The sequence below is a fragment of the Amphibalanus amphitrite genome, unplaced genomic scaffold (genome assembly GCF_019059575.1).
Source record: "Amphibalanus amphitrite isolate SeventyFive unplaced genomic scaffold, NRLGWU_Aamphi_draft 000483F_arrow, whole genome shotgun sequence".
NCBI classification, from domain to species: Eukaryota; Metazoa; Arthropoda; class Thecostraca; order Balanomorpha; family Balanidae; genus Amphibalanus; species Amphibalanus amphitrite.
The window spans coordinates 329595-356605 of NW_024881977.1; the positions used below are offsets into that span (position 1 = coordinate 329595).

General features: G+C 46.5%; 3 protein-coding genes and 1 long non-coding RNA gene across 5 annotated transcripts in view; 1 reads left to right on the top strand and 3 right to left on the bottom strand.

Annotated features, from left to right (window-relative positions):
- Nucleotides 1-1669: 1669 nt before the first annotated feature.
- LOC122392363 (adhesive plaque matrix protein-like) lies at nt 1670-2533 on the bottom strand. Its single transcript, XM_043387156.1, has 2 exons — nt 2476-2533; nt 1670-2304 (listed from the first exon to the last, which is right to left on the bottom strand). Exons 1-2 carry the CDS (start codon nt 2479-2481, stop codon nt 1789-1791), a joined length of 522 nt encoding a protein of 173 aa, XP_043243091.1. The 5' UTR covers nt 2482-2533; the 3' UTR covers nt 1670-1788.
- Nucleotides 2534-5291: 2758 nt separating this feature from the next.
- LOC122392362 (adhesive plaque matrix protein-like) lies at nt 5292-6179 on the bottom strand. Its single transcript, XM_043387154.1, has 2 exons — nt 6098-6179; nt 5292-5926 (listed from the first exon to the last, which is right to left on the bottom strand). The coding sequence occupies exons 1-2, from the start codon at nt 6101-6103 to the stop codon at nt 5411-5413; spliced, it is 522 nt and encodes a 173-aa protein (XP_043243089.1). The 5' UTR covers nt 6104-6179; the 3' UTR covers nt 5292-5410.
- A 5751-nt stretch (nt 6180-11930) lies between these two features.
- LOC122392372 lies at nt 11931-12706 on the top strand. Its single transcript, XR_006258504.1, has 3 exons — nt 11931-12011; nt 12147-12190; nt 12388-12706. It is a non-coding gene; the product is annotated as an uncharacterized LOC122392372 (long non-coding RNA).
- A 2206-nt stretch (nt 12707-14912) lies between these two features.
- The window catches only part of LOC122392355 (TBC1 domain family member 4-like), a 103902-nt gene continuing 91803 nt past the window's right edge, over nt 14913-27011 (bottom strand). For both annotated transcript variants that reach the window (XM_043387141.1, XM_043387140.1), the window contains one exon: nt 14913-15628. In XM_043387141.1, the coding sequence (XP_043243076.1) occupies nt 15378-15628 (251 nt within the window). In that variant the 3' untranslated portion in view covers nt 14913-15377. The remainder of the gene's footprint in view (nt 15629-27011) is intronic.

Consider the following 27011-nt stretch of genomic DNA (forward strand, 5'->3'; position numbering starts at 1 on the left):
GCGACAAGCGGCAAACGGTGTTGGATAGCCCTACCAGCGAACTACCTTGTGACCCAACTTCATTTACATAGGTCAAACCGATGACGTCACAGGTCAGGTCAAATGTCGAATTTTCACCGTTTCCAGGCATTTCAAGAAATAAATGCGTTGTAAAATCGAGTAAAATGCATTTCATTGAAAATCATCGATGGGGGAAATGTTCGTCAAACACATATTCTGCTATTTGAGGTCACGGATACCATGTCAGGTCACAGAGGTCAGGTCACTGAGGGTCACAATATAAAAATATCATGTGATGCATGTTTTATGGTCCATTTTATATCCCAAATACGATTATGTGGGTCAGTTGGCCTTTGGGGTCAGGTTAGATTATGTTCTAGTGAAGGTCAGGTCAAGGTCAGGTCAAGGTCAGGTCAAATTAGGTCAAATTTTAAAGTTGAAATTTCTGCATAAAATGGGTATCGATTCGAAGGGGCTCGTCACGTGGAGATGAACAGTGGTCTTTGTTTTGCGCTACGTGGTCTAGAATTGCCAAAAATTGAGTTAAAAAATTTGACGTTATCAATTTTGAGTTTTTTTTTTTTTTGCTATAACATGGCCAAAAAAGGAGGTATCGATCTAAAATTTGGTATGTAGATAGAAGAGGGCAGAGACTATCATATCTATTCCTGTTTTTTCGATATTCGGGAAAATTTTGGGATTTTTTGCGTTTTTTTTAATCAATATTTGAATTTTTGGGGGTCAAAATCCCAAAATTTTGAAAATCCGAGGTAGCAATTTGGAGCACCGCCTTTTGTCTATATGACCATATAAACAACTTTGAAATTGCTTGGTAACTGTAGTTTTTGCGAGCGTTTCAAGATTTCATGTTTTTTGCTCATTTTTGTTCGAGCATGAACTCAGTTTGACCTCAATAACTCCTGACCTAAAGTGACCTAAGACTTGACATTTTGTGTGATGGTGTCAAATTGATGCCCGGGAAGGCACTGAAAATTTGGCGGAGCGCCGCCGTTTTCTTGCTATTCAGGAAAAACCACAGGGGGCGGGGCAAATTGCCCCCCCCCCCAGCGAGGCGAGGGTTAGAAACGCACTTAAACTTCGATGATTTTAGAAAAGCAGATCCAGCTATGATTCCTTCAAAACAAGATTGCTACTCGCAAAGTCTTATCAGGGAATGTCACAACCTCATTCAAATAGGTCGGCTACCTTCCTCAAAAAAGTATCGTAAGCGGAAGCATTCCTCAAACAAGTCAACACTCATGCAGTAGCCGTATCACGTTGAGCGAAGAAAGATAAAAACTACCAGGTAGTTTATGTTAGCTATGGTTGCAGGCATTTGAGCAATGAGATCGTAGCTGGTCTAAATTAATGCGTTATACGTTAGGCTATACACGACATCGCTGCGGCATTTCCTATGTAGCCCTTTTCAGTCCCGCTATAACTTTTCTAAGACAAAGCTCCTGAGTTCTGGCGCTCGTCACGTATCTTGCGGTATTGGGGATTTTTCACCATCGAGTGGAATCGAGCATTGCTCAGCTACGTTAAGATCTTGCTGTCCCAGGTTTAGTAGCCGTACCTTGCTCGTATGACCATTTTCCTTTCGCTAAACCCCTTCAGCATCAATCGACACTTGTCCTTCATTTTCACATCTCACCCAGCACTATATGTGTAATAATCGTTTGTTTTTATTGACTCGCATTCGCTTTGCAATAAATACACACAAACACACGTAAGACACACTGCACGGTTTGGCAGACAGTTTGAAGTAAGCTCATTATTGACTCCTCTCTAGTTGTAGGCGGGGGTTGGCTTGTAGGTAGGGGCGGGCTTGTAGGAGGGGGCGGGCTTGTAGGCGGGGGCGGGCTGGTAAGTCGGGGCGGGCTTGTAGGCCGGGGCGGGCTTGTAGCTGGGCTTGTACTCGTCGTAGCGGGCCTCACCCTCGTAGGTGACGTCAGCAATCAGGCCAGAGTAGGCGTCATCCACACGGTAGGTGACCGTCTGGGTACGGCCGTCGGGCAGCACAACCGAGTAAGATCCCTGGGTGGCGTAGCCGTCACGCGCCTCCTGGGCGTTGAAGACGGGCTCGTAGTCTCCGTATCCGTGGACGTCGTAGCTGAAGTCGTACTTGGGCAGCTCGTCGTAGCTCTCCTGCTTGTAGGGAGCGGGCTTGTAGGCCGGCTGGGGGTGGTAGGCGGGCCTGGGCGCGTAGGTCGGCTTGTAGGTCGGGGCGTAGGTGGGCGCCGGAGTGGTGTAGGGCGCGTTGTCGGCGGCGGCAACGGCCAGCAGGGCGGCAACCACGAAGAACTGAAACAAGAACATCATCGTCAATATAATTTCCATTTTTCCATTCCATGATACCTCTTTCAAATACTTATTGCTGAGCACATGGGTTTTCAAAGCTCTTCAATCCATGAGAACATTAGGGCAGCGCCTTTAATTCAATCTTACATTCAAATGGGTTTTCCGTGCACTCACCTTCATGTTGTTGGTAGTGAGGCGGTGTGTGATCGTCTGATGGTGGGTGCGGTGTGGAGCCGTGTTTTATACACGGTCCAGCTGCGGTGACCGCCAGTGATGGTGACCCTGCCGGGGGCGGCGCAGCGGCAGGCGGGGAGCGGCCGACTACAGAAAGTTATCTTCACCGGTTGGACGTCTCAACATACTCGTAAATAATTCTAAAAGTCTTCAATATCTGAATTCATTCGCAACATCCGGAGTATTTTCACTAATTAATAAAAGATCCGAAAAAAACAGGTTTCAAAATACAGGCTAGTTAATTGGCGCATGATATAAAAGTAAGAAAGATAACATTTCCCTTCAGCGGGCACCTTGCAGGCATAGTGTAATAAATAACAAGTGAAGACACTTCACCAATTTATAATGCAAACTCATGTAACAACTTTTCTTCACCTGGGAGTGGGCTATGTAGCTACTCACGCTGCAGTATGACGTAATAAAACGTCATAAAACGTCACTTCCTAAATCATTGAACGCTATCCTCGGCCTACATCATCGTCTTCCATGCCCCGTCATGATGGATTTTTTAATTGACTTAGACATGAAAACCCACGTTTTTTACTCCACTAAACGAAGGCAGGGGCGGATCCAGGAAAACTCCAAGGGGAGGGTCATGAATCGAAGTGGTGCCCCTACCTATACCCAAAATTAAAAACTCAACGGATTTCGTCCACTTCATTTTGGTGGTGCCCCCATTTTCAGTTTTTTTTTCTTTTTAATTTTTATTTTTAGTCAGTATCTTAACTTTTGCCACAACCACATTTACCAATTGTAAGCAAATATATATGAATGTGCTATGTGTATATATGTTGTGGACGCTGAGTAGTGAGTACTTACCAGGAACGTTATCAGGTAAGCGAATCGTTGTCAGTCCGACGAACTTGACCCTGGCGTCTAAAGGGTCTGTCCTTGACACTTCAGGCTTGTCAGGGGCACCAAAGTCCTTCCAGGGACACCACAAACCTGTCAGGGGCACCTACGGCCTTGTAGGGGCGCCACAGGCCCGCCAGGAAGCAGAGGCACCACAGGTCTAGCAAGTATACACGACAGGCCTGTCAGGGGCACAACGGGCCTGTTGGGCCCATGAGCACCCCTAGGGGCAGGGGCACCACAGTCCTTCCAGGGGCACCGCAGGCCTGTGAGGGGCACCAGCGGCCTAGCAGGGGCACCAGTCAACACAGGCCTGCCAGGGGCACCAGAGGCCTGCCAGGAGCACCACCGACCTTGCAGGGGTAACTTGGGCCTGTCAGGGGCACCACGGGCCTGTCGAGAGGCACTTCAGGCTTTTCAGGGGCACCATAGTCCTCGGCCGGGCGCAGGGGTAGCAGGGGCACCAAAGGCCTGCCAGGGGCACTACAGGCCTAGCAAGGGCACCACTGGTCTATCAGGGGCACCACGAGCCTGTCATAGCCAGGCATCTCAGGCTTGTCAAGGCCCAGGGGCACCACAGGTCTGTGAGGGGCACCAGCGACCTAGCAGGGGCACCAGTCAACACAGGTCTGCCAGGGGCGCCACAGACCTGCCAGGGGCACCAGAGGTCTGCCAGGGGCACCACCGGCCTCGCAGGGGCACCTTGGGCCTGTCAGGGGCACCACGGGCCTGCCGAGGTGCACTTCAGACTTTTCAGGGGCACCAGTCCTCTTAGGGCGCAGGGGTACCAGCGGCCTAGCAAGGGCACCAGAGGCCTGCCAGGGGCACCACAGGCCTAACAAGGGCACCACGGGCCTGTCAGGGGCACCTCAGGGTTGTCAGGGCCCAGGGACACCACAGTCCTTCCAAGGGCACCGCAAGCCTGTCAGGGGCACCACAGGCCTGCCAGGGGCACCACAGGCCTGCCAGGGGCACCACAGGCCTGCCAGGGGCACCACAGGCCTAGCAAGGCACCACTGGCCTGTCATGGCCGGGCACCTCAGGCTTGTCAGGGCCCAGGGGCACCACAGTCCTTCCAGGGGCATTACAAGCCTGTCAGGGGCACCAGAGGCCTAGCAAGGGCACCACAGGCCTACCATGGACACCACAGGCCTGCCAGGGGCACCACCGGCCTTGCAGGGGCGCCTCAGGCCTGTCAGGGGCACCACGTCCCTGCCGGGGACACTTCAGGCTTGTCAGGGGCGTTACAGTCCTGTCAGGGCCCAGGGGCACCAGGCCCGTGGTGTCCCTGCTAGGCCTGTGGTGCCCCTGGTGGTCCTGTGGTGCCCCTGTCAGGACTGTGATACCCCTGATAGGCCGGTGGTGCCCCTGGCAGGTCTTTGGGCCCCCGGGCCTCAAGGGGGGGGCCATGACCCATGTGACCCCCCCTTGGATCCGCCACCTTCCTCAAAAAAGTATCGTAAGCGGAAGCATTCCTCAAACAAGTCAACACTCATGCAGTAGCCGTATCACGTTGAGCGAAGAAAGATAAAAACTACCAGGTAGTTTATGTTAGCTATGGTTGCAGGCATTTGAGCAATGAGATCGTAGCTGGTCTAAATTAATGCGTTATACGTTAGGCTATACACGACATCGCTGCGGCATTTCCTATGTAGCCCTTTTCAGTCCCGCTATAACTTTTCTAAGACAAAGCTCCTGAGTTCTGGCGCTCGTCACGTATCTTGCGGTATTGGGGATTTTTCACCATCGAGTGGAATCGAGCATTGCTCAGCTACGTTAAGATCTTGCTGTCCCAGGTTTAGTAGCCGTACCTTGCTCGTATGACCATTTTCCTTTCGCTAAACCCCTTCAGCATCAATCGACACTTGTCCTTCATTTTCACATCTCACCCAGCACTATATGTGTAATAATCGTTTGTTTTTATTGACTCGCATTCGCTTTGCAATAAATACACACAAACACACGTAAGACACACTGCACGGTTTGGCAGACAGTTTGAAGTAAGCTCATTATTGACTCCTCTCTAGTTGTAGGCGGGGGTTGGCTTGTAGGTAGGGGCGGGCTTGTAGGAGGGGGCGGGCTTGTAGGCGGGGGCGGGCTGGTAAGTCGGGGCGGGCTTGTAGGCCGGGGCGGGCTTGTAGCTGGGCTTGTACTCGTCGTAGCGGGCCTCACCCTCGTAGGTGACGTCAGCAATCAGGCCAGAGTAGGCGTCATCCACACGGTAGGTGACCGTCTGGGTACGGCCGTCGGGCAGCACAACCGAGTAAGATCCCTGGGTGGCGTAGCCGTCACGCGCCTCCTGGGCGTTGAAGACGGGCTCGTAGTCTCCGTATCCGTGGACGTCGTAGCTGAAGTCGTACTTGGGCAGCTCGTCGTAGCTCTCCTGCTTGTAGGGAGCGGGCTTGTAGGCCGGCTGGGGGTGGTAGGCGGGCCTGGGCGCGTAGGTCGGCTTGTAGGTCGGGGCGTAGGTGGGCGCCGGAGTGGTGTAGGGCGCGTTGTCGGCGGCGGCAACGGCCAGCAGGGCGGCAACCACGAAGAACTGAAACAAGAACATCATCGTCAATATAATTTCCATTTTTCCATTCCATGATACCTCTTTCAAATACTTATTGCTGAGCACATGGGTTTTCAAAGCTCTTCAATCCATGAGAACATTAGGGCAGCGCCTTTAATTCAATCTTACATTCAAATGGGTTTTCCGTGCACTCACCTTCATGTTGTTGGTAGTGAGGCGGTGTGTGATCGTCTGATGGTGGGTGCGGTGTGGAGCCGTGTTTTATACACGGTCCAGCTGCGGTGACCGCCAGTGATGGTGACCCTGCCGGGGGCGGCGCAGCGGCAGGCGGGGAGCGGCCGACTACAGAAAGTTATCTTCACCGGTTGGACGTCTCAACATACTCGTAAATAATTCTAAAAGTCTTCAATATCTGAATTCATTCGCAACATCCGGAGTATTTTCACTAATTAATAAAAGATCCGAAAAAACAGGTTTCAAAATACAGGCTAGTTAATTGGCGCATGATATAAAAGTAAGAAAGATAACATTTCCCTTCAGCGGGCACCTTGCAGGCATAGTGTAATAAATAACAAGTGAAGACACTTCACCAATTTATAATGCAAACTCATGTAACAACTTTTCTTCACCTGGGAGTGGGCTATGTAGCTACTCACGCTGCAGTATGACGTAATAAAACGTCATAAAACGTCACTTCCTAAATCATTGAACGCTATCCTCGGCCTACATCATCGTCTTCCATGCCCCGTCATGATGGATTTTTTAATTGACTTAGACATGAAAACCCACGTTTTTTACTCCACTAAACGAAGGTATAATCCCAGTTTCTTACAGAATGCCTTGGTAGACACAAAATCAGAGGACATCGATGTGCCACAGCCCGATGAAAGTCCTTCTCGATCTAAGTGCGCCCCAACATGTTCAACATCGTATCAGCATTCACTCTATTCCGTAACGTTACTCTCGAGAACCCATTGTTTTTATTGCATGTATGGTCGCTTACTGAATGCAATGTGACAGAACCGGTATGAAAATATTCAAAAACAGAGGACATCATTAGACCACCGGCTCCTAAAAGTGTAGGGTATTTTGACAACGTCTCTAAAACATAACCCATTTTGATCGGTCCTTTGATTGACATGGACTCGAGAACCCATGTTTTTTATTGCATTTAATGAAAGAAAATAATCATATTTTCTTATAAAATGCGTGAAAATATTTAAAATCAGAGGACATCGATGTAACATAGCCCGATGAAAGTCCTTTTCGATCTAAGTGCGCCCCAACATGTTGAACATCGTATCAGCATTCACTCTATTCCGTAACGTTACTCTCGAGAACCCACTGTTTTTATTGCATGTATGGTCGCTTACTGAATGCAATGTGACAGAACCAGTATGAAAATATTCAAAAACAGAGGACATCATAAGACCACCGGCTCCTAAAAGTGTAGGGTATTTTGACGACGTCCCTAAAACATTACCCATTTTGATCGGTCCTTTGATTGACATGGACTCCAGAACCCATGTTTTTTTATTGCATTTAATGAAAGAAAATAATCATATTTTCTTATAAAATGCGTGAAAATATTTAAAATCAGAGGACATCGATGTGCCACAGCCCGATGAAAGTCCTTCTCGATCTAAGTGCGCCCCAACATGTTGAACATCGTATCAGCATTCACTCTATTCCGTCACGTTACTCTCGAGAACCCACTGTTTTTATTGCATGTATGGTCGCTTACTGAATGCAATGTGATAGAACCGGTATGAAAATATTCAAAAACAGAGGACATCATAAGACCACCGGCTCCTAAAAGTGTAGGGTATTTTGACAACGTCTCTAAAACATAACCCATTTTGATCGGTCCTTTGATTGACATGGACTCGAGAACCCATGTTTTTTATTGCATTTAATGAAAGAAAATAATCATATTTTCTTATAAAATGCGTGAAAATATTTAAAATCAGAGGACATCGATGTAACATAGCCCGATGAAAGTCCTTCTCGATCTAAGTGCGCCCCAACATGTTGAACATCGTATCAGCATTCACTCTATTCCGTAACGTTACTCTCGAGAACCCACTGTTTTTATTGCATGTATGGTCGCTTACTGAATGCAATGTGACAGAACCAGTATGAAAATATTCAAAAACAGAGGACATCATAAGACCACCGGCTCCTAAAAGTGTAGGGTATTTTGACGACGTCCCTAAAACATTACCCATTTTGATCGGTCCTTTGATTGACATGGACTCCAGAACCCATGTTTTTTATTGCATTTAATGAAAGAAAATAATCATATTTTCTTATAAAATGCGTGAAAATATTTAAAATCAGAGGACATCGATGTGCCACAGCCCGATGAAAGTCCTTCTCGATCTAAGTGCGCCCCAACATGTTGAACATCGTATCAGCATTCACTCTATTCCGTAACGTTACTCTCGAGAACCCACTGTTTTTATTGCATGAATGGTCGCTTACTGAATGCAATGTGACAGAACCGGTATGAAAATATTCAAAAACAGAGGACATCATAAGACCACCGGCTCCTAAAAGGGTAGGGTATTTTGACAACGTCTCTAAAACACTACCCATTTTGATCGGTCCTTTGATTGACATGGACTCGAGAACCCATGTTTTTTATTGCATTTAATGAAAGAAAGTAATCATATTTTCTTAAAAAATGCGTGAAAATATTTAAAATCAGAGGACATCGATGTGCCACAGCCCGATGAAAGTCCTTCTCGATCTAAGTGCGCCCCAACATGTTGAACATCGTATCAGCATTCACTCTATTCCGTAACGTTACTCTCGAGAACCCACTGTTTTTATTGCATGTATGGTCGCTTACTGAATGCAATGTGACAGAACCGGTATGAAAATGTTCAAAAACAGAGGACATCATAAGACCACCGGCTCCTAAAAGTGTAGGGTATTTTGACAACGTCCCTAAAACATTACCCATTTTGATCGGACCTTTGACTGACATGGACTTGAGAACCCATGCTTTTTATTGCATTTAATGAAAGAAAATAATCGTATTTTCTTATAAAATGCGTGGAAATATTTAAAAACAGAGGAAATCGATGTGCCATAGCCCGATGAAAGTCCTACTCGATCTAAGTGCGCTCAAACATGTTGAACATCGTATCAGCATTCACTCTATTCTGTAACGTTACGCTCGAGAACCCACTGTTTTTATTGCATGTATGGTCGCTTACTGAATGCAATGTGACAGAACCGGTATGAAAATATTCAAAAATAGAGGACACCGTAACAGTACCGGTCCCTAAATGTGTAGAGTATTTAAACAAAGTTTGTAGGTATTATACGAGTCATTTTGATCGGTCTTTTCCTTCACTTTGACTTGAGAACCTATGCTTTTTATTGCGCGAAATGAATGAGATTCATCAAATGTTCATTGTTCCTATTGAATGCATTATAATATGCAAAATCAGGGGACATCGATGCGTTTCAGCCTGATGAAATGCCCAGTTGATGAATAGCTGTTTGGCCCATTTTAACACTGCGTCGGCATTTACACAACTTCCGAACGATATGCCTGATAAGAGAGCATGAATTCTTAGGTATTGCGAGCTATGTATGCATTGGTGCCTGTCCAGTGTTCATACGCTATACCCATTGTGGCATAAAGAAGACATTCTTAGCTTATAAAGATATGTAGTAAAAATAGGTTTTTGGTCTTCTCATTACGAGTATGTTTAAGTGGTATTACATTTCAAGTTGCGTGTAGAGGGATTTATTTTCAGTTTTTGTCGTAAATAAAAGCGAATTAGCTGTTAAAACCAACACTTATATAACTACAAGCTTGGATAGTAGTTTCTTGGATTAAAAGTTTTCACTACAGGGATGAAACTTTTGCACTACAATGACGAAAACGTCATCAATCGTCATCAGATATCGTTAATTTTCTGAAAGAGCACTTCCGGCAGAAGAAAACGCATTACACAAAATAATCGAAGTGTCTTCACTTGTTATTTATTACACTATGTTGCAGGTTTTTCAATGTATATGCGCACTTATTGCGCAGGCATGCACACTGGCGGAACCAAAAAGAAAGCCTCTGACACCGCCGGGGGCATTCCCCAAAGACTTTATCCACGTAAAAAATCAGGTTTCGCTCCCGTATGCAGGTTTTAGTGTTCCTGATTGAAGTTAAGCTTTCTTTTTACTCCAGAAAAAAATCCATTGATTTCAGGCCTTGATTCCGGTGATTTCAGGCGATTTGGTCGTATGTCCCAAATGCCAGCTAAATCCCAAAGTGAGGATATAGCGTAAATATGGATACAGTGCAGCTGTGCATATATTTGTGCAGGATGCATATATTCTAACCCATGTAGTGAGTAGTGACATAGTACACCAGACATCTGGGCAGAAAAACAGGACGTGCATTGTGCAGCTCAGCGGTAACCAGGTACAGCCCTCTGCAAACTGCGTGGTAGGTATTTTTTTTTCGACAAAACCGAGAATAACGCGAATACTATGCCATCGGTCACTTGGAAATCGTAACAGTATGACGCGCGAGACTTCGCACCTTAGTTTGGCATTATCATCGTGTTCATTTTCTATCCAGTTTGGCAACAAAATCCAAAAGTTTATATTTGCCCCCAAAACAAACTTTTGCATTTTGTTGCCACACAAGGCGTATACTTTGTCTAGTTATAGATCTAATCGAAGAAGTGGAGCATGGCGCATCTATTTGCAGTGAGTTCCGACCGACTGATAACATAGCCTTTGAGTTATCACCGGTTTTGTCGAAAAAAGAATACCTACCACGCAGTCTGCTGAGGGCTGTACCCACTTGACGGGCACGCAAGGGCATCGGTCACCGGTGGTAGGCAAAGCTATTCATATGGTCCCTTTCAATCGTTAACTAGAAGCATCTCCTGTAGCTTACTATGAGCTCAACGTTTTCATATTTTAACCCTCGCCCGTATTGGTGTTTTGCCAGCCGCGAACGTATAAAGGGGGGGGGGGGGGCAACGGACTCCCCTTGCCGTTTGGCCCCTGATCGAGCTAGAGCTTCGTCGAAAAACGAGCGTGTTGCCCGTGACGAGAGAAAGCCGATGATCCACGATTTTAAAGTCCTAGGTCATTGGCTGACATTCCAGGTCAGGTCAACAACCCAAAGGTCGGGAAAATCGGTACCTGTTAGAACGCCGTAAAGTGTGGCTACTATGGGGTTTTCGGGGTGATAATCACGAATATCATGCCATTTTTTAGCACAGATGATGTTTTCATGCATTTAGGCCAGGTCGGGTCAGGTCAGGTCAGGTAAACCAGTAGGGGTCCTGATGGCATTCTTATCAGGTGTCAACCGTCTCTGATAGCTTCGTAACATGTTACGAACCCATGTAAAAAAGTCTTACAAGATTTTACCAGAATCTTCACTATCTTGCATGATCTTATAAGATTCTGAAGACAGTCTTGTAAGACTTAGCAGATCTTGTACAAGATTACCCAACATCATACAGATCTTATAAGAATCTGGTATAGGCAGATTCTTGCAAGAATGCTGATTCTGGTAAGATTGAGCAGATCTTGTACAAGATTGCCCAACATCATACAGATCTTATAAGAATCTGGTATAGGCAGGTTCTTGCAAGAATGCTGATTATGGTAAGATTGAAGAATCTCACAAGAATGTGCTGATCCCAGGCATCTCCCGCTAATCACTTGACACCTTTAAGTAATGTTTTCGCCTAATTTAAGGGCTCGCTGAATTCTCAATCAAATGCGATCATTTGCTCCACACGCCCCACGGAGAACAGTTGTAAGCGACGCACATGTGTTCTAGAGACTGTACCGACTGGAATTTAGCGACCACAAACTTGTCCGTTTTTTTAGATTGTACGGTCGGCGGCGGGCGACTTCGGCGGCGGCTCTTCGCCTCAGGTGGGGTCCGCCGTCCGTCCCGGACGGCAGACCCCGCCTGAGGCGAGGAGGGGAAACTCCGCGTCCCCCTCCGCCGCATTCCATCCGTCGGCGTCCCATTCACTGCCCGCTCGCGTCTCGCGATGTGAGGACGGAAGTGTTGAGTGTGTGCGGTGCGGTGCCGTCTGCCGTCTCCTCTTCCGACCTGCAGGTAGGCAAGTTTCTGCCATGCCGTGTAACAATAAGAAAATTGATCCCAATATTTGCATCATCATAGACCAAAACCGGCGCCGAAACGTTCACTTGAAAATAGTTGATCACCCGACATTTTTCGCCTGCCACACAGGAAATAGTGCTGACGGTAGCGTCATGCGGCGAAACTGGACCCAGGTGAGTGTATGTATAGGATAGTACGTATGTGAGTATGATAGCTAAATATGCTGATATCTTTAACCGAAAACGATTGCTCACTGAATTAACTCAAAGTCCCATCAATTCTACTTTTTGGCTGATACATACTGGCTCACCTTTTCACATCTGGCTCCGGATGGCGGATACCTGATTATATGAATGTCATTTCATTTCAGCAATCAAAAATCTCGGCTCACCAATAATATGCGATGCAAGGCACGACGAACGACATCCTCCTGTGTTCGAGTGGCTGGATGCAGACGAAACGGCGGCCTCGACGATAATTGTGACGTGACGTGACGTCAACGTGTGATGAGGTGATGTGACTGTGACGTGTGGGTGACTCGAAAAGTAAAGGGCTGTTAATATGTGTTCTCAGATTGACATTTTTGTGAATATTGATTTTAACGTTTACGCTGGAACATCATTTCATTTCACTTCACGGATTTCGTATGCATGGGTCTCGACATCAATACAATTGAAACGATATCTTAGGGCGATGTGTCTAGAACTTGGAAGTCTTGTACAAGGCTTGCAAGTCTTTGATAAAACTTGCAAGTCTTGCTCAAGAATTGCCAGAGTCTTAGCAGGTCTTGTAAAAGGTTTGCCAGAGTCTGGTACGAGACATGCTGGAGTCTTGTACAAGACTCTTGCAAGAGTCTGGTAAGACTCTAGCAAAAGCTTTGTACAAGACATGCAAGAGTCTTGTACAAGGCTCTTGCAAGATTCTTATACAGTACATGTAAGAGTCTTACAAGACTCTTGCAAGAGCCCTGTACAAGACATGCAAGAATCTTCTATAATACTTGCAAGAGTCTTGTACAAGACCTGCAAGAGTCTTGTACAAGACTTGCAAGAGTCTTGTACAAGACTTGCAAGAGTCTTGTACATGACTTGCAAGAGTCTTGTACAAGAGTTGCAAGAATCTGGTACAAGACTTACAAGAATCTGGTACAGGACTTGCAGGAATCTGTCAAGAATCTGGTACAAGACTTGCAAGAATCATGTATGATAATCTTATAAGATCATGCAAGAATATGTCCCAATTTCTTGCATACTTTGTCTTGTACAAATCGTGCAAGACAATCTTGCAAGATTTTTTCACATGGGAAGGCACCAAAACTATTTTGTGAATGTTCAAATAGTTGCTAAACTCGAATTCAGCTCCAAATACTAGCCTAGCAACATGTTAAACTCGAAAAAGTGAACCGAGATCATCAAAGGTCAATGACCTGACCTGACCTTCATGTGACCTTGAAACCCACCCTAATGCATGAGGCCAACGTCCAACATCATATCACATGTTTGAACGCTTCAAACCACGAAAAGACTGCGAACGCGCGGCTAATGCGAGTCGACATACGCCGAATCGCGATTCCGGCCAAACATGGCCTCGTAGTATAGGTCACAGGTCAAAGGTCATTTGATTCAGGGTCATGAAATTTTCAGGGTAGGTGTAAAATTGATTGACGCGAGGGTACTAAGGGTTTCGTCGCGATCGGCCGCTTTCTACGCGAGTTATTCGCGAAAAACAGAGGGAGGTCCATTCGACCCCCTACGGGCCAGTGTTAGTCAGATTTTTGTCCTGCTATAGATTACAGTAAGAGCGGTCCATACCGATGGCGGACGATGCGGATGCCGATGAATATACGACCGATGAAAAGTGTTGGTGTTTGCTACCAGCTGCATCAGATCGGTGTGCTCTGGGACATTGAGAACTGTCAGGTGAATGTTTTGGGATTGCAGGTTTGGGAACATTTCATCAGACCTCAGTCCACCGATGGGTTAGGTTGGAATCGTGTTTGTCAGATCAGAAACTGTTATTTGATTGATGAGCTGCTGTGGTATAAGGATAGAGACGTACTTTTAGGCATCGAAAACTCTCGCGTGACTTATGGGTTGTGCTAGAAAGCTTCGAAAATTGCCAACTGATTCTGTAGTTCAAATTTGGAATGCATTGGTACAGCTTGTCAGTACTTGATTCAAAATTGAGCATAACATAAGCAACACTCCGTTCACTCCTGCCATACAAAATATGCAAGTTTTGAACTTGCATCGCTGTTCGACATGAAAAGTCAAAATTGTGGAACGTTCCAGATGCGCCTTTGTGTCAACCCCTCAACACCACCTCGCGGGACTCGGCCACAGTTTCGGAGAGAGGTTAGGGGGAAGGGCTTTAGGTCTCCTTCCCTCAGTGGCGTTCAGCTAAAGGCTCAGGTAAGCGCGGGTATCATAACCAGTCGCAACTGACTATGATGACATACCGAAAGGAATATAAAAACTGTTCATCAAGGTAAGAAACTTAGAAATAGTCTGAACGCACAAACTTAACTTTCCATTGTTTATGGGTTGATTAAACACGGCCATGGCCAAACAATTGCGTCATCGAGCTCCTAAAAAAGGTCGGCTCAAATGTCATATTTCTTAAAAATAAGTATTTTAGGGGAACATTCCCGAAACGATGCTATTTGTGTTTCGTTGCAGAGTTTCGAGCAATGAGATAGTATGTTGGCTGAATGAATGCTGTGAATGGAGAATGGCGGTGAAAAAATGGTGCACCCTTCACAAATTCCTATGAAGCCTTTTCAGTCCTGTCGTAACTCGTAGCCTTCATGAGACGAGGTTCCTGGGGTCTGGCGCTCGCCACGTGCGAACAGTTCTGTAGATTTTGCGCTATCGAGTGAAATCAGACATGCATTGCTTTCTGAGGTGTGGTTTATTTCATCATCTGTGCATCGACAACTACCTCCCACTTTCACAGGTCATCCAGCACCACATGTATACAAATCATTTTCTTTTATTGACTCGCATTCGCTTTGCAATAAATACACACAGACATACATAAGAGACACTGCACGCTTTGGCCGAAGTTATTGAAGTAAACCAATTATTGACTCCTCTCTAGTTGTAGGCGGGGGTGGGCTTGTAGGTGGGGGCGGGCTTGTAGGTAGGGGCAGGCTTGTAGGCGGGGGCAGGCTTGTAAGCAGGGGCGGGCTTGTAGGCCGGGGCGGGCTTGTAGCTGGGCTTGTACTCATCGTAGCGAGCCTCACCCTCGTAGGTGACGTCAGCAATCAGGCCAGAGTAGGCGTCATCCACACGATAGGTGACCGTCTGGGTACGGCCGTCGGGCAGCACAACCGAGTAAGATCCCTGGGTGGCGTAGCCGTCACGCGCCTCCTGGGCGTTGAAGACGGGCTCGTAGTCTCCGTATCCGTGGACGTCGTAGCTGAAGTCGTACTTGGGTGGCTCGTCGTAGCTCTCCTGCTTGTAGGGAGCGGGCTTGTAGGCCGGCTGGGGGTGGTAGGCGGGCCTGGGCGCGTAGGTCGGCTTGTAGGTCGGGGCGTAGGTGGGCGCCGGAGTGGTGTAGGGCGCGTTGTCGGCGGCGGCAACGGCCAGCAGGGCGGCAACCACGAAGAACTGAAAGAAGAACGTCATGATCAATATAAGTTATTGGTCTCTTTTTAACGAAAAGCTTTTTTTACGCTCATTACTGAACACTGTTTTCGAAGCTCTTTGACCTGAAAGAACACCACAGCAACTCAAATTCACACTCATCATGAAATGACAAAGTTGGGCTGAATAGTCCCCTCGGCACTCACCTTCATGTTGTTGGTTGTGTGGCGGTGTGTGATCGTCTGATGGTGGGTGCGGTGTGGAGCCGTGCTTTATACACGGTCCAGCTGCGGTGACCGCCAGTGATGGTGACCCTGCCGGGGGCGGCGGCGCCAGGCGGGGAGCGGCCGGCTCCAGCACATGATATCCCCGCGTACCCGTTATACAAACCTCGAAAAACTCATGTCGTCAGGCAATATAGATGTATTCATACATTAATTTAACAGACAAACTAAGCCTTTGAAAGAAAGGCTACTGGAGCTTCATATAAAAATTGGAGCGGCGATACAATTTTTCTGTAAAACGTCTACCTTGGCCTTTCCAGGTATGCACACACGGACAAAAGGGTGCTGTCTCGATGCAGCATACAACGAATTTTGTAACAACAACAAAAAAACTCATCGGATTTTCTTGTGTTGCTATGCAATAAAAAACAAACAATATATAATAGAAGATGTTGATTTTTGTTATCCTTTAAAAAGACAGCTTCAATGCTTGATTTCGGACGCTGCGGGCCGATGTGCCCAGAAGGCCTTCTGACAGAACTACAGATTGGGCCAGGATGAGTGGTGCCAGTTCCAGAGAATGTATGTCCAATGTCCGTCCAATGTCCGGTATTTTCGTGGACTGTCCGTCCAAAAATGTTCGAAAACTACACAATAATTTACACTCACCAGTCACCACTGCTATTAAATTTGCTTTAAAGTCCTATAACCGGCCAAAAAAAGTGTTAATCATATCGAGAGCTGAGCTTCCTAGCAAGTAGCAAGTGACTGTCCAATGCTCTCCAAGAGTTGCTTCCTTTGTCCAATCAAATTCCGAATTGGGCAGTGGACAAAATCGGAAATCCGAGGGTCCAAATTCCGATTGGCACCACTAGCCAGCATACACGTTGCAATGTAGGAATATACCTAAGTCTAAGTGCATCTCTACAGATAATTGCACAGGAAACCAAATATAGCGACAAGAGATGTCAATCGGATACCAACTTCTTGGTGCACCGATAACAAATCGAAAGCAACATGGTAGTTGGTAGTTGGTATTCCAGTTTAATGGTTTTGTTATTTTGTTGGTTTTATGAATCGTCATTGAAGATTTTCTGAAATGGGTAGGTTATTACTCTTAATTCAGTATTTTTTTTTTGCATTTTTACATTATTTTTTGTTGGTGTTTATGTTGGTGATTGATCCCATCCTTACAGAAGAGCGGTAAATAGCTCATATAAATCATGCAGAAGGGCATTTTACATTGAGCAATGCGTCATGTAAACGTTGCTTGATAGTTTACACGTATAAAAATGACAGAAGCTGATAATCACATCGAAGTGCAAGACAGCGGCAGTATAACGAAAAAGTGATGCGGATTTAATCACAGCTTCCTTTTCACAGTTGGTAACACTGTCAAGGTCAAGAGCGGCGATAATTGTCGCGAACACGACCTAGACCTGGATGATTCGAAGGAACTCAATTGCCACCACCGGGTTGCGTCATGGGAACTGTTACCATTTGCTCGTGACCAAGCCCTTCCCGTGGAGAGCGACCGCATTTCCACCGCAGCATTCCAGACAGTGAGCTGGCCGGAACGGTCAGCGATACCATCACGACGTGTATACCACCTAAACCAGCAGCCGAACGGCAGCTCTGGAGAAAGATCCGAGAAAGAGACACGCCGCGGTCAGATCTAAGAAAGGGACACGCTCCAGTCTTCACGCAACACTGCCAACTTCCTCATGATATCCCCAGAACCCAGCGGCCTTATAACGACCCACACCAAAGGCCACTTACCAACGTATAAGAATTACTTCGGCGTAAGTACACGCGTAAATAACCAGAGACAAATTATCGCAGAGAGAAATCACCGTGGCGACCTTCTGGGGTGGGGCCGGCCTCCGGGCGCCCCCGCCGCCGGCGGACACCGGGGCACGGCTGCCGGGCGGTTCCGGCCCGTTCCGGACCGCCCCCGGGGTACCGTGCCGCACGGCGACCCCGTTCCCGACGCCACCCGTGCGACAGTTGGGCGGCCGATTGAAGCAGTTTCAGGGACGAGGCCGGAGGAGTGAGGCTGAGGACACTGTCCGTTTCAGCGTGGGTGGTTCGGGAACGGTTAAGGAGGAAGACGTCTTCCCATGCCGAGCGCAGTGTGTCGTGATACGCCATGGAAGGTGGCAGGACAGATGTGACATGATATAAGAGCATATCTCACATCTTCAACGTGACAGGACAGCCAAGAGAGGGAAAGAGACAAGCAAGGTTGTCGGTGCTATGATGTGCTGTGCAGTGTGCACGGTAACAGCCCAGGGAGGGAGGAAGGGTGTGCCGGCGCGGCGCCGCCCTCCCTCGCTCGGTCAAGGCGGCGCGGCGGGACGCGAGTCGCCCCTCTCCAGCCGGCCCGGCACCCGTCCGCCACATGCACTCACAGTGATCGCTCCAGTATGCGGCTGCAAGGACACGAGCTGGCCGCTGGCGCAATCGAACATCATAGGCCGCAATCGGCAAATGTACCCCATGAAGCGGCGCCGACAATGATTGCTCTGATTAAAACAAGGTGGCCATTGGCATAGGCCATATCGTACATGATCTACATAAAGGCTCTCAGCGCAATGGTTTAGTGCACGATTAGCTGTCAGTGGGAGGGGCAGCCCGTGATGGAGGAACCTCAGTGGACTCAGAGAAATAGCTTCTTAGATGAGGTGCCGAGCTAGCCGTTCGTTTTGAAGATAAACTCATGGCTGCACAGAGCAGGTCCGGTTATAGTGCTGAGACGGGTGTGGTTGTGAGAGACACACTTGTAAATTAATTGCCAACGTGCATTCTGTAATGCAGGAACCTAGTGTCACCTAGATCTTCGAGGTCATGCAAGGACACCCGATGACGGAAAGCAGTGGACAGCAGCCTGCACCTGCCCCACATTATCGCTCATCTGTCTGAGCAGGGGTACGGCAGATGGCGGGACGGGCAGCCACGCCCCCGACAGCCGCCGACCGTGTCGTCCGGCGGTCGGAACAGTGAGGCAACAAAAGAGTCAACGGCGGGCGAGAGAGTGAGAGATGTCCTGGAGGTTGTGCCCGGGGACTGAAGCCAGGCCAGCCATAAGAGGACCTGATATTAGCGTTTAGTACAATAGCTAAAAATGATACTTCAGGGACATGGACGGAAGTGAGATAGGTGATCGGTCAAATCTGCAGTCTGCCCCCCCCCCCCAAAAAAAAAAAAAATAATACTCAAAATATTTTAAAATGTTAAGTTCTAGGACAAGTACCAGCTAACTCAGAGACGGAGAAAGTGCAATGGGAAAACAATTTAGCTATAGAAACCTTCACAAATTTATGCAAACATCATTACACGTAAAACTGCCAACTTGGGAAAGCAAGGAAATCATAAAGATATGCGAAACACCTAACAGAAGAAACAATGAAATACACCCACGGAAATGAAAAGAGCAATTAAAAATCACATTCAACAACCGAGAAATAATAGCCTGGCAGCGGAGTTTCGAATTTTCATCATCGCCACAAAAACGGGCATCATGTCCATGACGATAAAGTTCCCGAGTTGCTGTGTCCCGTAACGACGCACAGGCTCACCTTTTCCGCAAGATTCTACCTCAAAGCGAAACGGCTAAGGAGGGGGTCTTATCCATCACCTCTTTACCATGTTCGCGAACAGTTCATGAACGTTCGCGAACTGTTCGCTGTTTGTTTACCAAAATTTGGCCAAGGACGTCATTTGTTTGCGAACACAGTTGCTCGTGAAGTTGATTTATGGTTGCTTATTGGGGAAATTAAGCAAACATCAAACCCTGAGTATTACTGTCACCACGCGGTGGACTATGAAACCACCACCCGTGGCCGTCCCGCCCCAAGCACATTGCTTGATAGCTTTGTAGCTGGCCCGGCGCACGTCAGGCGTCCATTGTGCGAACTCTGGTCTCGGCAGGGGGCACGGCGCCCCGCGGCTCACCGGGACGGTTATCGGCCTGGACTGCCCCAATGGATGGCGACACCAACCGCACTGACTGAACAGCCAGGTGCAAGCAGCGACAGTAGCGCAGCACGGACCGGGCCGCACCATCGCGACGGGAAGGTCGGTGGCACTGACGGTAATCGACGGCACCGACGCACGTGCAGCACAAGCACCGTCAGCACGATAAACACAAAGTGGACAGGCAACAAGGACAGAATCAACGGTAGAAACAGCTCAGACAGCACAGATTGAAGCAGTTGTGTCTACCAGTCGAAGACTCCGATTCAGAAAACAAATGATCCAACCGAGAAAAGACGAGACAACATGCGGTGGGAACCGTATCACAGGCAGTAGCACGTTACGAGTATTTATGCATTATCTTTTATGCCACTTTTAAATATTTTTATTTTTTAAAAATATCTGAGCGGTAGCAAACAGATAAGTTTACATGAAATCCGGAAAGGAAATCAAATATTCAACTATCATGAAAAATAAATATGGTTGTGATGTCGCTACAATCTACAATCTACATCAACCCATCACGGATTATTTCCAATGATAACAATCACTCACTGGCATTTAGCGGACCGCGAAGGGTTTTTCAGCCATCTGCCTGGGGCGTGGTGCCGAAACTCGCCATTGATTCGCCGTTAGCCCCCTAACGGAGCGCGCGGGCCGAGGCCAGTGGGCCCGATAGGATCACTGGTGGGTCGGGCCCGCCGGGCGGCCGGTCATCATCAGAGCCTGCAGACCCCCCAGTGACCGGACGAGCGCAGACCAACGGTCCTCGGTGACCGGGGGCATCAGACCGACCCCCGCAGTCGGACCAGCAGACCAGCACAGCGACGACAGCGCTGCACTCGTGTCGAGCAATGCACATACGGCTAACGACAAACCAATAGCGATAACGCCATACGCTTCTGAAAGGTCGCCTACAGGAAAACAGCAACAGAAGACATTTTGTGGGATTTGGTTTTATTGAAAACGAGTGTTTTATCACATGACAGGTAAAGAACGGACACGTCTTCCTCGCCATCTTTGCTGTATGTAAAAGGACACCAAAAGTACTGACGGACTGAGAGTCATCATATTGCAAATGACTCTGGGTCAGGCACGAATGAAGGCCATCAGCTCCAGAAAGCACGTGATAAATTACAGCGTTGCAACACAGAGCCATAATAGCAGTGCAGTACCCTGACACTGTCAGAGGGAGGGCATTTCGACGCGACCCCCTCCCCCCCCCCACACACACACATAATTATATATACATCTTCTCTCCAAATCGGACTGATCGACAAGAAACTGGTAACATAATAAAAAGTAAATTGTGTCGCAATCAATTATATCGCAAAATGTGTTCTAAGAAAAATTGGGTAAAGCCGTATTATACGACTTAAAAGGCGAAATGAAAAATGCGTAGGTATATGTACAAAAGCGCAAAATCTGTTCTATGGAAAATTAGGTACAGCCATATTTTACAACTTAAAAAGGCAAAATGAAAAATCCGTAGGCATATGTAGCAAAGCTATCAGGCTGGTGCCATTTTCTACACGTAGAATAGCACGTTTATATAGGTGTAAGGCATGCCTCAATACTACGCTAGACTGCAGAAAATAGTGACCATACGGACCACCGCGGATTTGACAACTTCTGACAGCCTTCGTCGCATGTCTTTGAGCGTAAAAGTCACCAGTCCAGATTACGATGCACTAAAACCGCGCGAAAGCAGTCAAAGGGCCAATTAGGGGTGTTTTCAGCGTTGTTATGGAAATACAAGGACACCAGCAATTAGTGGTGTCAATCGGTTACCAAAATTTCGGTATACCAATACCGAACCGATACCGATTCGGTATTCGGTATTTTATACCAAAAGCATTTGGTATTTTGTCGGTATTATGAAAGTCAACTATACTGTCATAAAAAATTTAAACATTTTTTACAAACCTTCTGAACTCAAATTTGATTTGCTAAATGACATTGGATGAAGAAAAAGGACAATCATGACACATTTCTCCCAAATGCATGATGTCATAACAAATGGGCAAACACGTTAACTGCAACATCAAACACATCAGTCTACCAATGTTAAAGGGCAACTTATCAGTGCCAGCAAATTCCAATACCATGAGGATAATTATCTTACAAAAAAGATAATGTGCAAGACATGTATACATTAAATATTACATACATTACATTAAACATGTATCAATGTTTAACTCACTGTATACTGGAAAACATACTCTAACTACCTTACTCAAAATTTCCAAAGCATTCATTGGTAACAAATTTGACTTTGTTTTGAGAAGTCTGTGATTGATCTTGACCTTGTCTTGCTCTCCATTTCACTGCAATGCGGTTACATTATCCAAAAGTCAAAACCCTGTTTTTTATAGCACTAGCTTCACCAATATCATCTAATATTGAAGGCAGCATTCATCACTTCATCATCACCCCACAAATTCTCAACTTCGTTCAACTTCAAAAAGATCCTGTGGATAATCTATTTTCTTTACTTAGTGTTCTCTTTCCTGATCTCCTCAACAGATAGAAATCGCTAGCAATGTAATCAAAAGCATTCCTAAAATATAATTGGGTCTTGGCTTGATTCGCAATTAGCAGTTTAAAACTGAACACATCTAAGAACTTTTAAATGTCGCATCTGCGCCAAATTTCGATGTAGCTCAAAACTAATTTAAAATAATTGAGCAACATTGTTTTCTGGTTCATTTTTTAGCGATAGCGGCGTACAATCTTTCTTGAATTAATTTAAAGATACCAAAATATGAACATCATATTTCTTAATTAAGTTTACATAAGCAAAAAAAGAAAAAAACTATTTTATGCAGTTCCGTGCGTTTCGTGCCTAAATGCAAATGGCCGCCGCCTGCAAGGCTGCCATTGTGGAAGTGATGCCACGTGACACGTGTCAATGATTCCTTAAAATTATGGACATTTTACTTAGCTTTCATCGCGATATCATTACAGTGGTGTCTGCTATCTATCAGTGTGCCTCGTAAGTAATTGTTTATTAAGATTTGTTGTGTTAAACATTTATTTATGATGAAAAATTGGCTGCGTCACTATCGTCACCATCGCTTCTTGAGAGTTGAACTGTAGGTAGGTATCATGGATTTTGTTTACATTAATGGTATAGCCCAGCCCATCATTGTCATTTGGTTTCCATTTTTGGATCATGATAACATACGTAACCCTGTCTTGACTGGACTCGAATTGAATTGACTTGGGTTCAGGCATGGATGAGATTCAGGGTTCAAGTTCTTGTCCTATCACCTCATGCAGGGGACTTGATCCGCATCCCAGTTAAGTAACTGACCTGAATATTTGTTAATAGTTACACAATACAATTATATGTTTTTGCAGTGAAAATAATTTAGAGATTTCCTGACTTGTTTTTGTTGCCTTATTTTAGAGTATTACCTTTTAATGCTTATCATTTGTTTTGAGAAAGTTTGAAGCATTTGTTTGATGGTTCCCTCAATTCGGTACCTAGTCGGTATTTCACCCTATTTCTGAAAATCGGTTCGGTTTTGGTATACTCTCAGTGGTTTTGGTCGGTATCGGTTTGGTATTGGTTTCCAAAATTTCTGAAATTGACATCACTACCAGCAATCGTATGCATGGACTGGCCTAGTGCATGTACCTACATATGTGCCTTAGGACATCCTAAAAACCAGTGTTTTCAGAAGTGTCAGTGGGTTACACGTGATAACTGCGAAATGACATGTGAATAGCTTCACTTATCTCGAGCCCAAATGTTGTAAAAGTGGGGCGTAGCTAACTATCTCGTCAAGACCAGCCGTCCACGCTAAGTAGAAAACTACTGTTTTATGGAGGCAGCGAAAGAGCGCAGTGAGCATCGTAAGCGCAACATCTGCATCAAAGGGCTTCGTTTACGAAAGTCAACGATACCACCAGTGGCTATCACACTTCCAGACTTGATGATTTTACTACTCTATTACACTGGTCAGATAGGAGTGCTGATAAAGCCACACATCTTACCACAACAAGCGTCAGCCAACATAATCAGCCACATAATGTAGACGAAAAGCTCGCCGACTGTACTTGGCGGTTAGCCGCAACGGCGGCATGAAAAACGGATTGGGCGCCGCGCCGAAGGACGCGCGGCTGGAAATCGGTGGCCGCCGATTGACGCCGGGTCCATCGGCGGCGAGCCAGTGACCAGGTCAGTCCCGGCGGACCACACCCGGCGGCGCCGTGTCGAAACCCCGGCCACAAAACACCGCCACTGCCGATTACAATCTCGGGCAAATAGGACAATGGCGGTGTGCTGGCTCCCGCCGAGCAGGACGCCACCGATAATGAGAATAACACTGGACAGATGTGGTCGATTCAGGCGATAATAGGCAGTCAACAGGCAATCAGGAGGGAGGGAAACAATTCATACGGAGCGCATGAGCATGACGTTATGGGATTATTGAGTCGTATCTCAGGATAAACGCAAGGATAATGGAACAATCCTTCGATTGGAACGAGACTTGTGATGAAGAGCATAGGATCAATAGGTACAGCTGATAGCAAAAAATGTTAAGTCCCGACTAATCAATCGAAAAACATGAGGCTTAATTGCAAGGTATAATTGCCCGACGGTTAACTGATGGTCCCGATACAAATAGATGCAGACTCGCAATTAGACAAATAAGCTCACATTGTGCACTCCAGCTCTACAAAAAATGAATGAACTTTCTTATGAAATGCATTAAGAACTAATAAAATATTGCAGGATGTGATTCATGGCTGTATCATTTTTTCACGAGGAAAGATTTAAGTTTTGATTTAAGTTTTGTTTATTGACAACCGTTCAAGAGAAACAAGTGCAAAGGCAGTAGTAATTTTGGGTACTTCAAACGATAAGCAATTGAATAGGAATGCAACAAGGGTAATACAGCGACATTTGATAGAGGAATATTACACGGTTATAACAGTAAAATGTTTTTTCTTTTTAGTTATTGCAGGCCGGCTACAAATCACATTCAACGTGAACGGGTCCACGTCAGGCAATGGAAGCACTGACAGCACCGTCTCGTCCGTGAGGCCTGTTGACGGCGGTGGGCGGGTCCCTAGCCCTACCGACCGGCGTGATGACAGCGACGGAGCCGGGGGCGCCGCCGCCGACCGTCCCACGCGGGGCTGAAGGGGCGCCCGCTCCACTGCACACTGGGCCGGGGGCCCGGAAAAGTGCTAGAAATTATTTGTGATTGAGTTGTTGATCTCAGCGACAAGCAAACATGCTAAAAACGAAGTGGGGCTGCTTAACCCTCGCCGGACCTGTTGTCGGACCCCCCACCCCCTCGGCCGGCCGAGGGGGGAGGGTTGGTACGACCCCTTTTCGCCGTTTCGCCCCTAATGGAGCTAGAGCCTCGCGGAAAAAACAAGCGTGTGCGCCGTTTCAAGACGGAACGATTGATACCCGATTTCAAGGTCCCATGTCAACCGGTAACCTCTGAGGTGGTCAAAAAGCCCAAGGTAGGGTTTGGTTTTTGGTAAATAATTTCGCATAAAATGGTCGCAGAGCAGCGATTTTGACACCATCGTGTTTGCCTGGCTCAGGCGCGTCGAATGGTATACTTTTTGTTCGGGTGAGGTCAACTTAAGGTGTTGACCTCAGGTCAAGGTCAGGTCAGCATCCTCAGGTCACGAAGTTGGTCGAAAGAGGTCATGTCGCATATCATTCGATTCGGGAGGTCTTCCCGAGTCCATTGGTGGCTTTCCCGAGTCGCTGGCTCAATTTGATCATGAGTTATTGACAAGAAACTCCTATGACCGTAGTGACGTCATAAATGACGTCACGGAAGGTCAAAAATGCAAAAGTAAAGCATCGGATCTTGCAAGGAGTGCATGAAATCACGATTCCGTGTGCTTGAGATAGTTTGAGATCATTCCATGCGCAAAAACAACAGTTTCCTTATCTCCCCATTTACTTTTAATGGTGATGTCACGTGACCTCGAAGAGTAGCAGGCATTAGCAAAAATTGCGAGTAGGGAATGACAGAAAGATGATTAGTGGTTTGTATGGCACGGTCATTTTTAGCGGCTCGAAATAACATTTCTCAAAAAGTCTAACTTAAGAGCAAGTTGTTGTTGATTATCACTTACTTGTGTTTGGGGGTTAATAATGACTGATTTTTTTAGTTTGGCCCAAAAATTTTGACAGCATTGTGTGCGTTGATCAATTCTGAGCTCAGGGACATATATTTTATTCAGATTATAAGCCTTAGTTTTTCACAACTTCCAGCGCTATAAAGAGCGCCGGGCATTCAGTAGAGCGGCGAGGTGACAATTGCCCCTACATCATGTGGTTTACTGGCGCATATCTCGAAAAGTAGCAGGGAAAAGCAGCAAAGTACCTATATGGAACGAAAGATGAGTAATCAGCGGCTAGTATAAGATGTTTATTTTTAGCTGCTCGAAATAACGTTTTTTTTAAAGTCTATTTAAAAATTTAGATATTATTTTTATTTAGGTCTTGCAGCTGCTTGCAAAAAGCTAGCTTATGTTGCAGAAAAGCGATGCAATATGTAAGAATGTTGTTGGGACAGTGAACAACAGTGCCCTGAACTAGTCTGACAGAAAATTGCGTTCAAAACGACAACTGGTCAACTAATAAATATCAACTAAAGATTAGCATTAAAATCGGCAAATGTGGTGGCCACTAGCGAGTCTAAATAGTCTTGTGTTTGGTGACAACTGACCACCTCAATTTCGACCTTAGGGCAAAAATGGCATCGGAATCGTATTCTTCGATCAATTTGGGATTAAATGATACCTATTTTGTTCATATTGCGGACAGTCAGTTTGGGGGAATTTCTAGCGCTTTTTCGGGCTGCCGGCCTACAGTGCACTGCCGCGGGCGGCAGGCCGGCGAGAGAGGCGACGGGGTAAATCACATCGAAAATGACACCAACTTACATCAGAAGGAGCTTGTAATTAACCTTCGCAAACGCTTCAACACGTATTGCATATACAAGGCGCAAAACAGCAGAATAAGTGGTGTTTATGAGGAAGGGTGCCCAGGCTGCGGACTCTGAGGTCATCGGCGTCAAATGATGTACCGAAGAAGTTATCACGAGACGCCACCACACTTCGCAGTCCTCGCCAGTGTTGATTAGACGCGTGACAGGTCAGTGTTCGGTTTGATTTGCCTTCGCAACTTCAGCTCTTCATTTTTGTTGAAATCATTCATCACG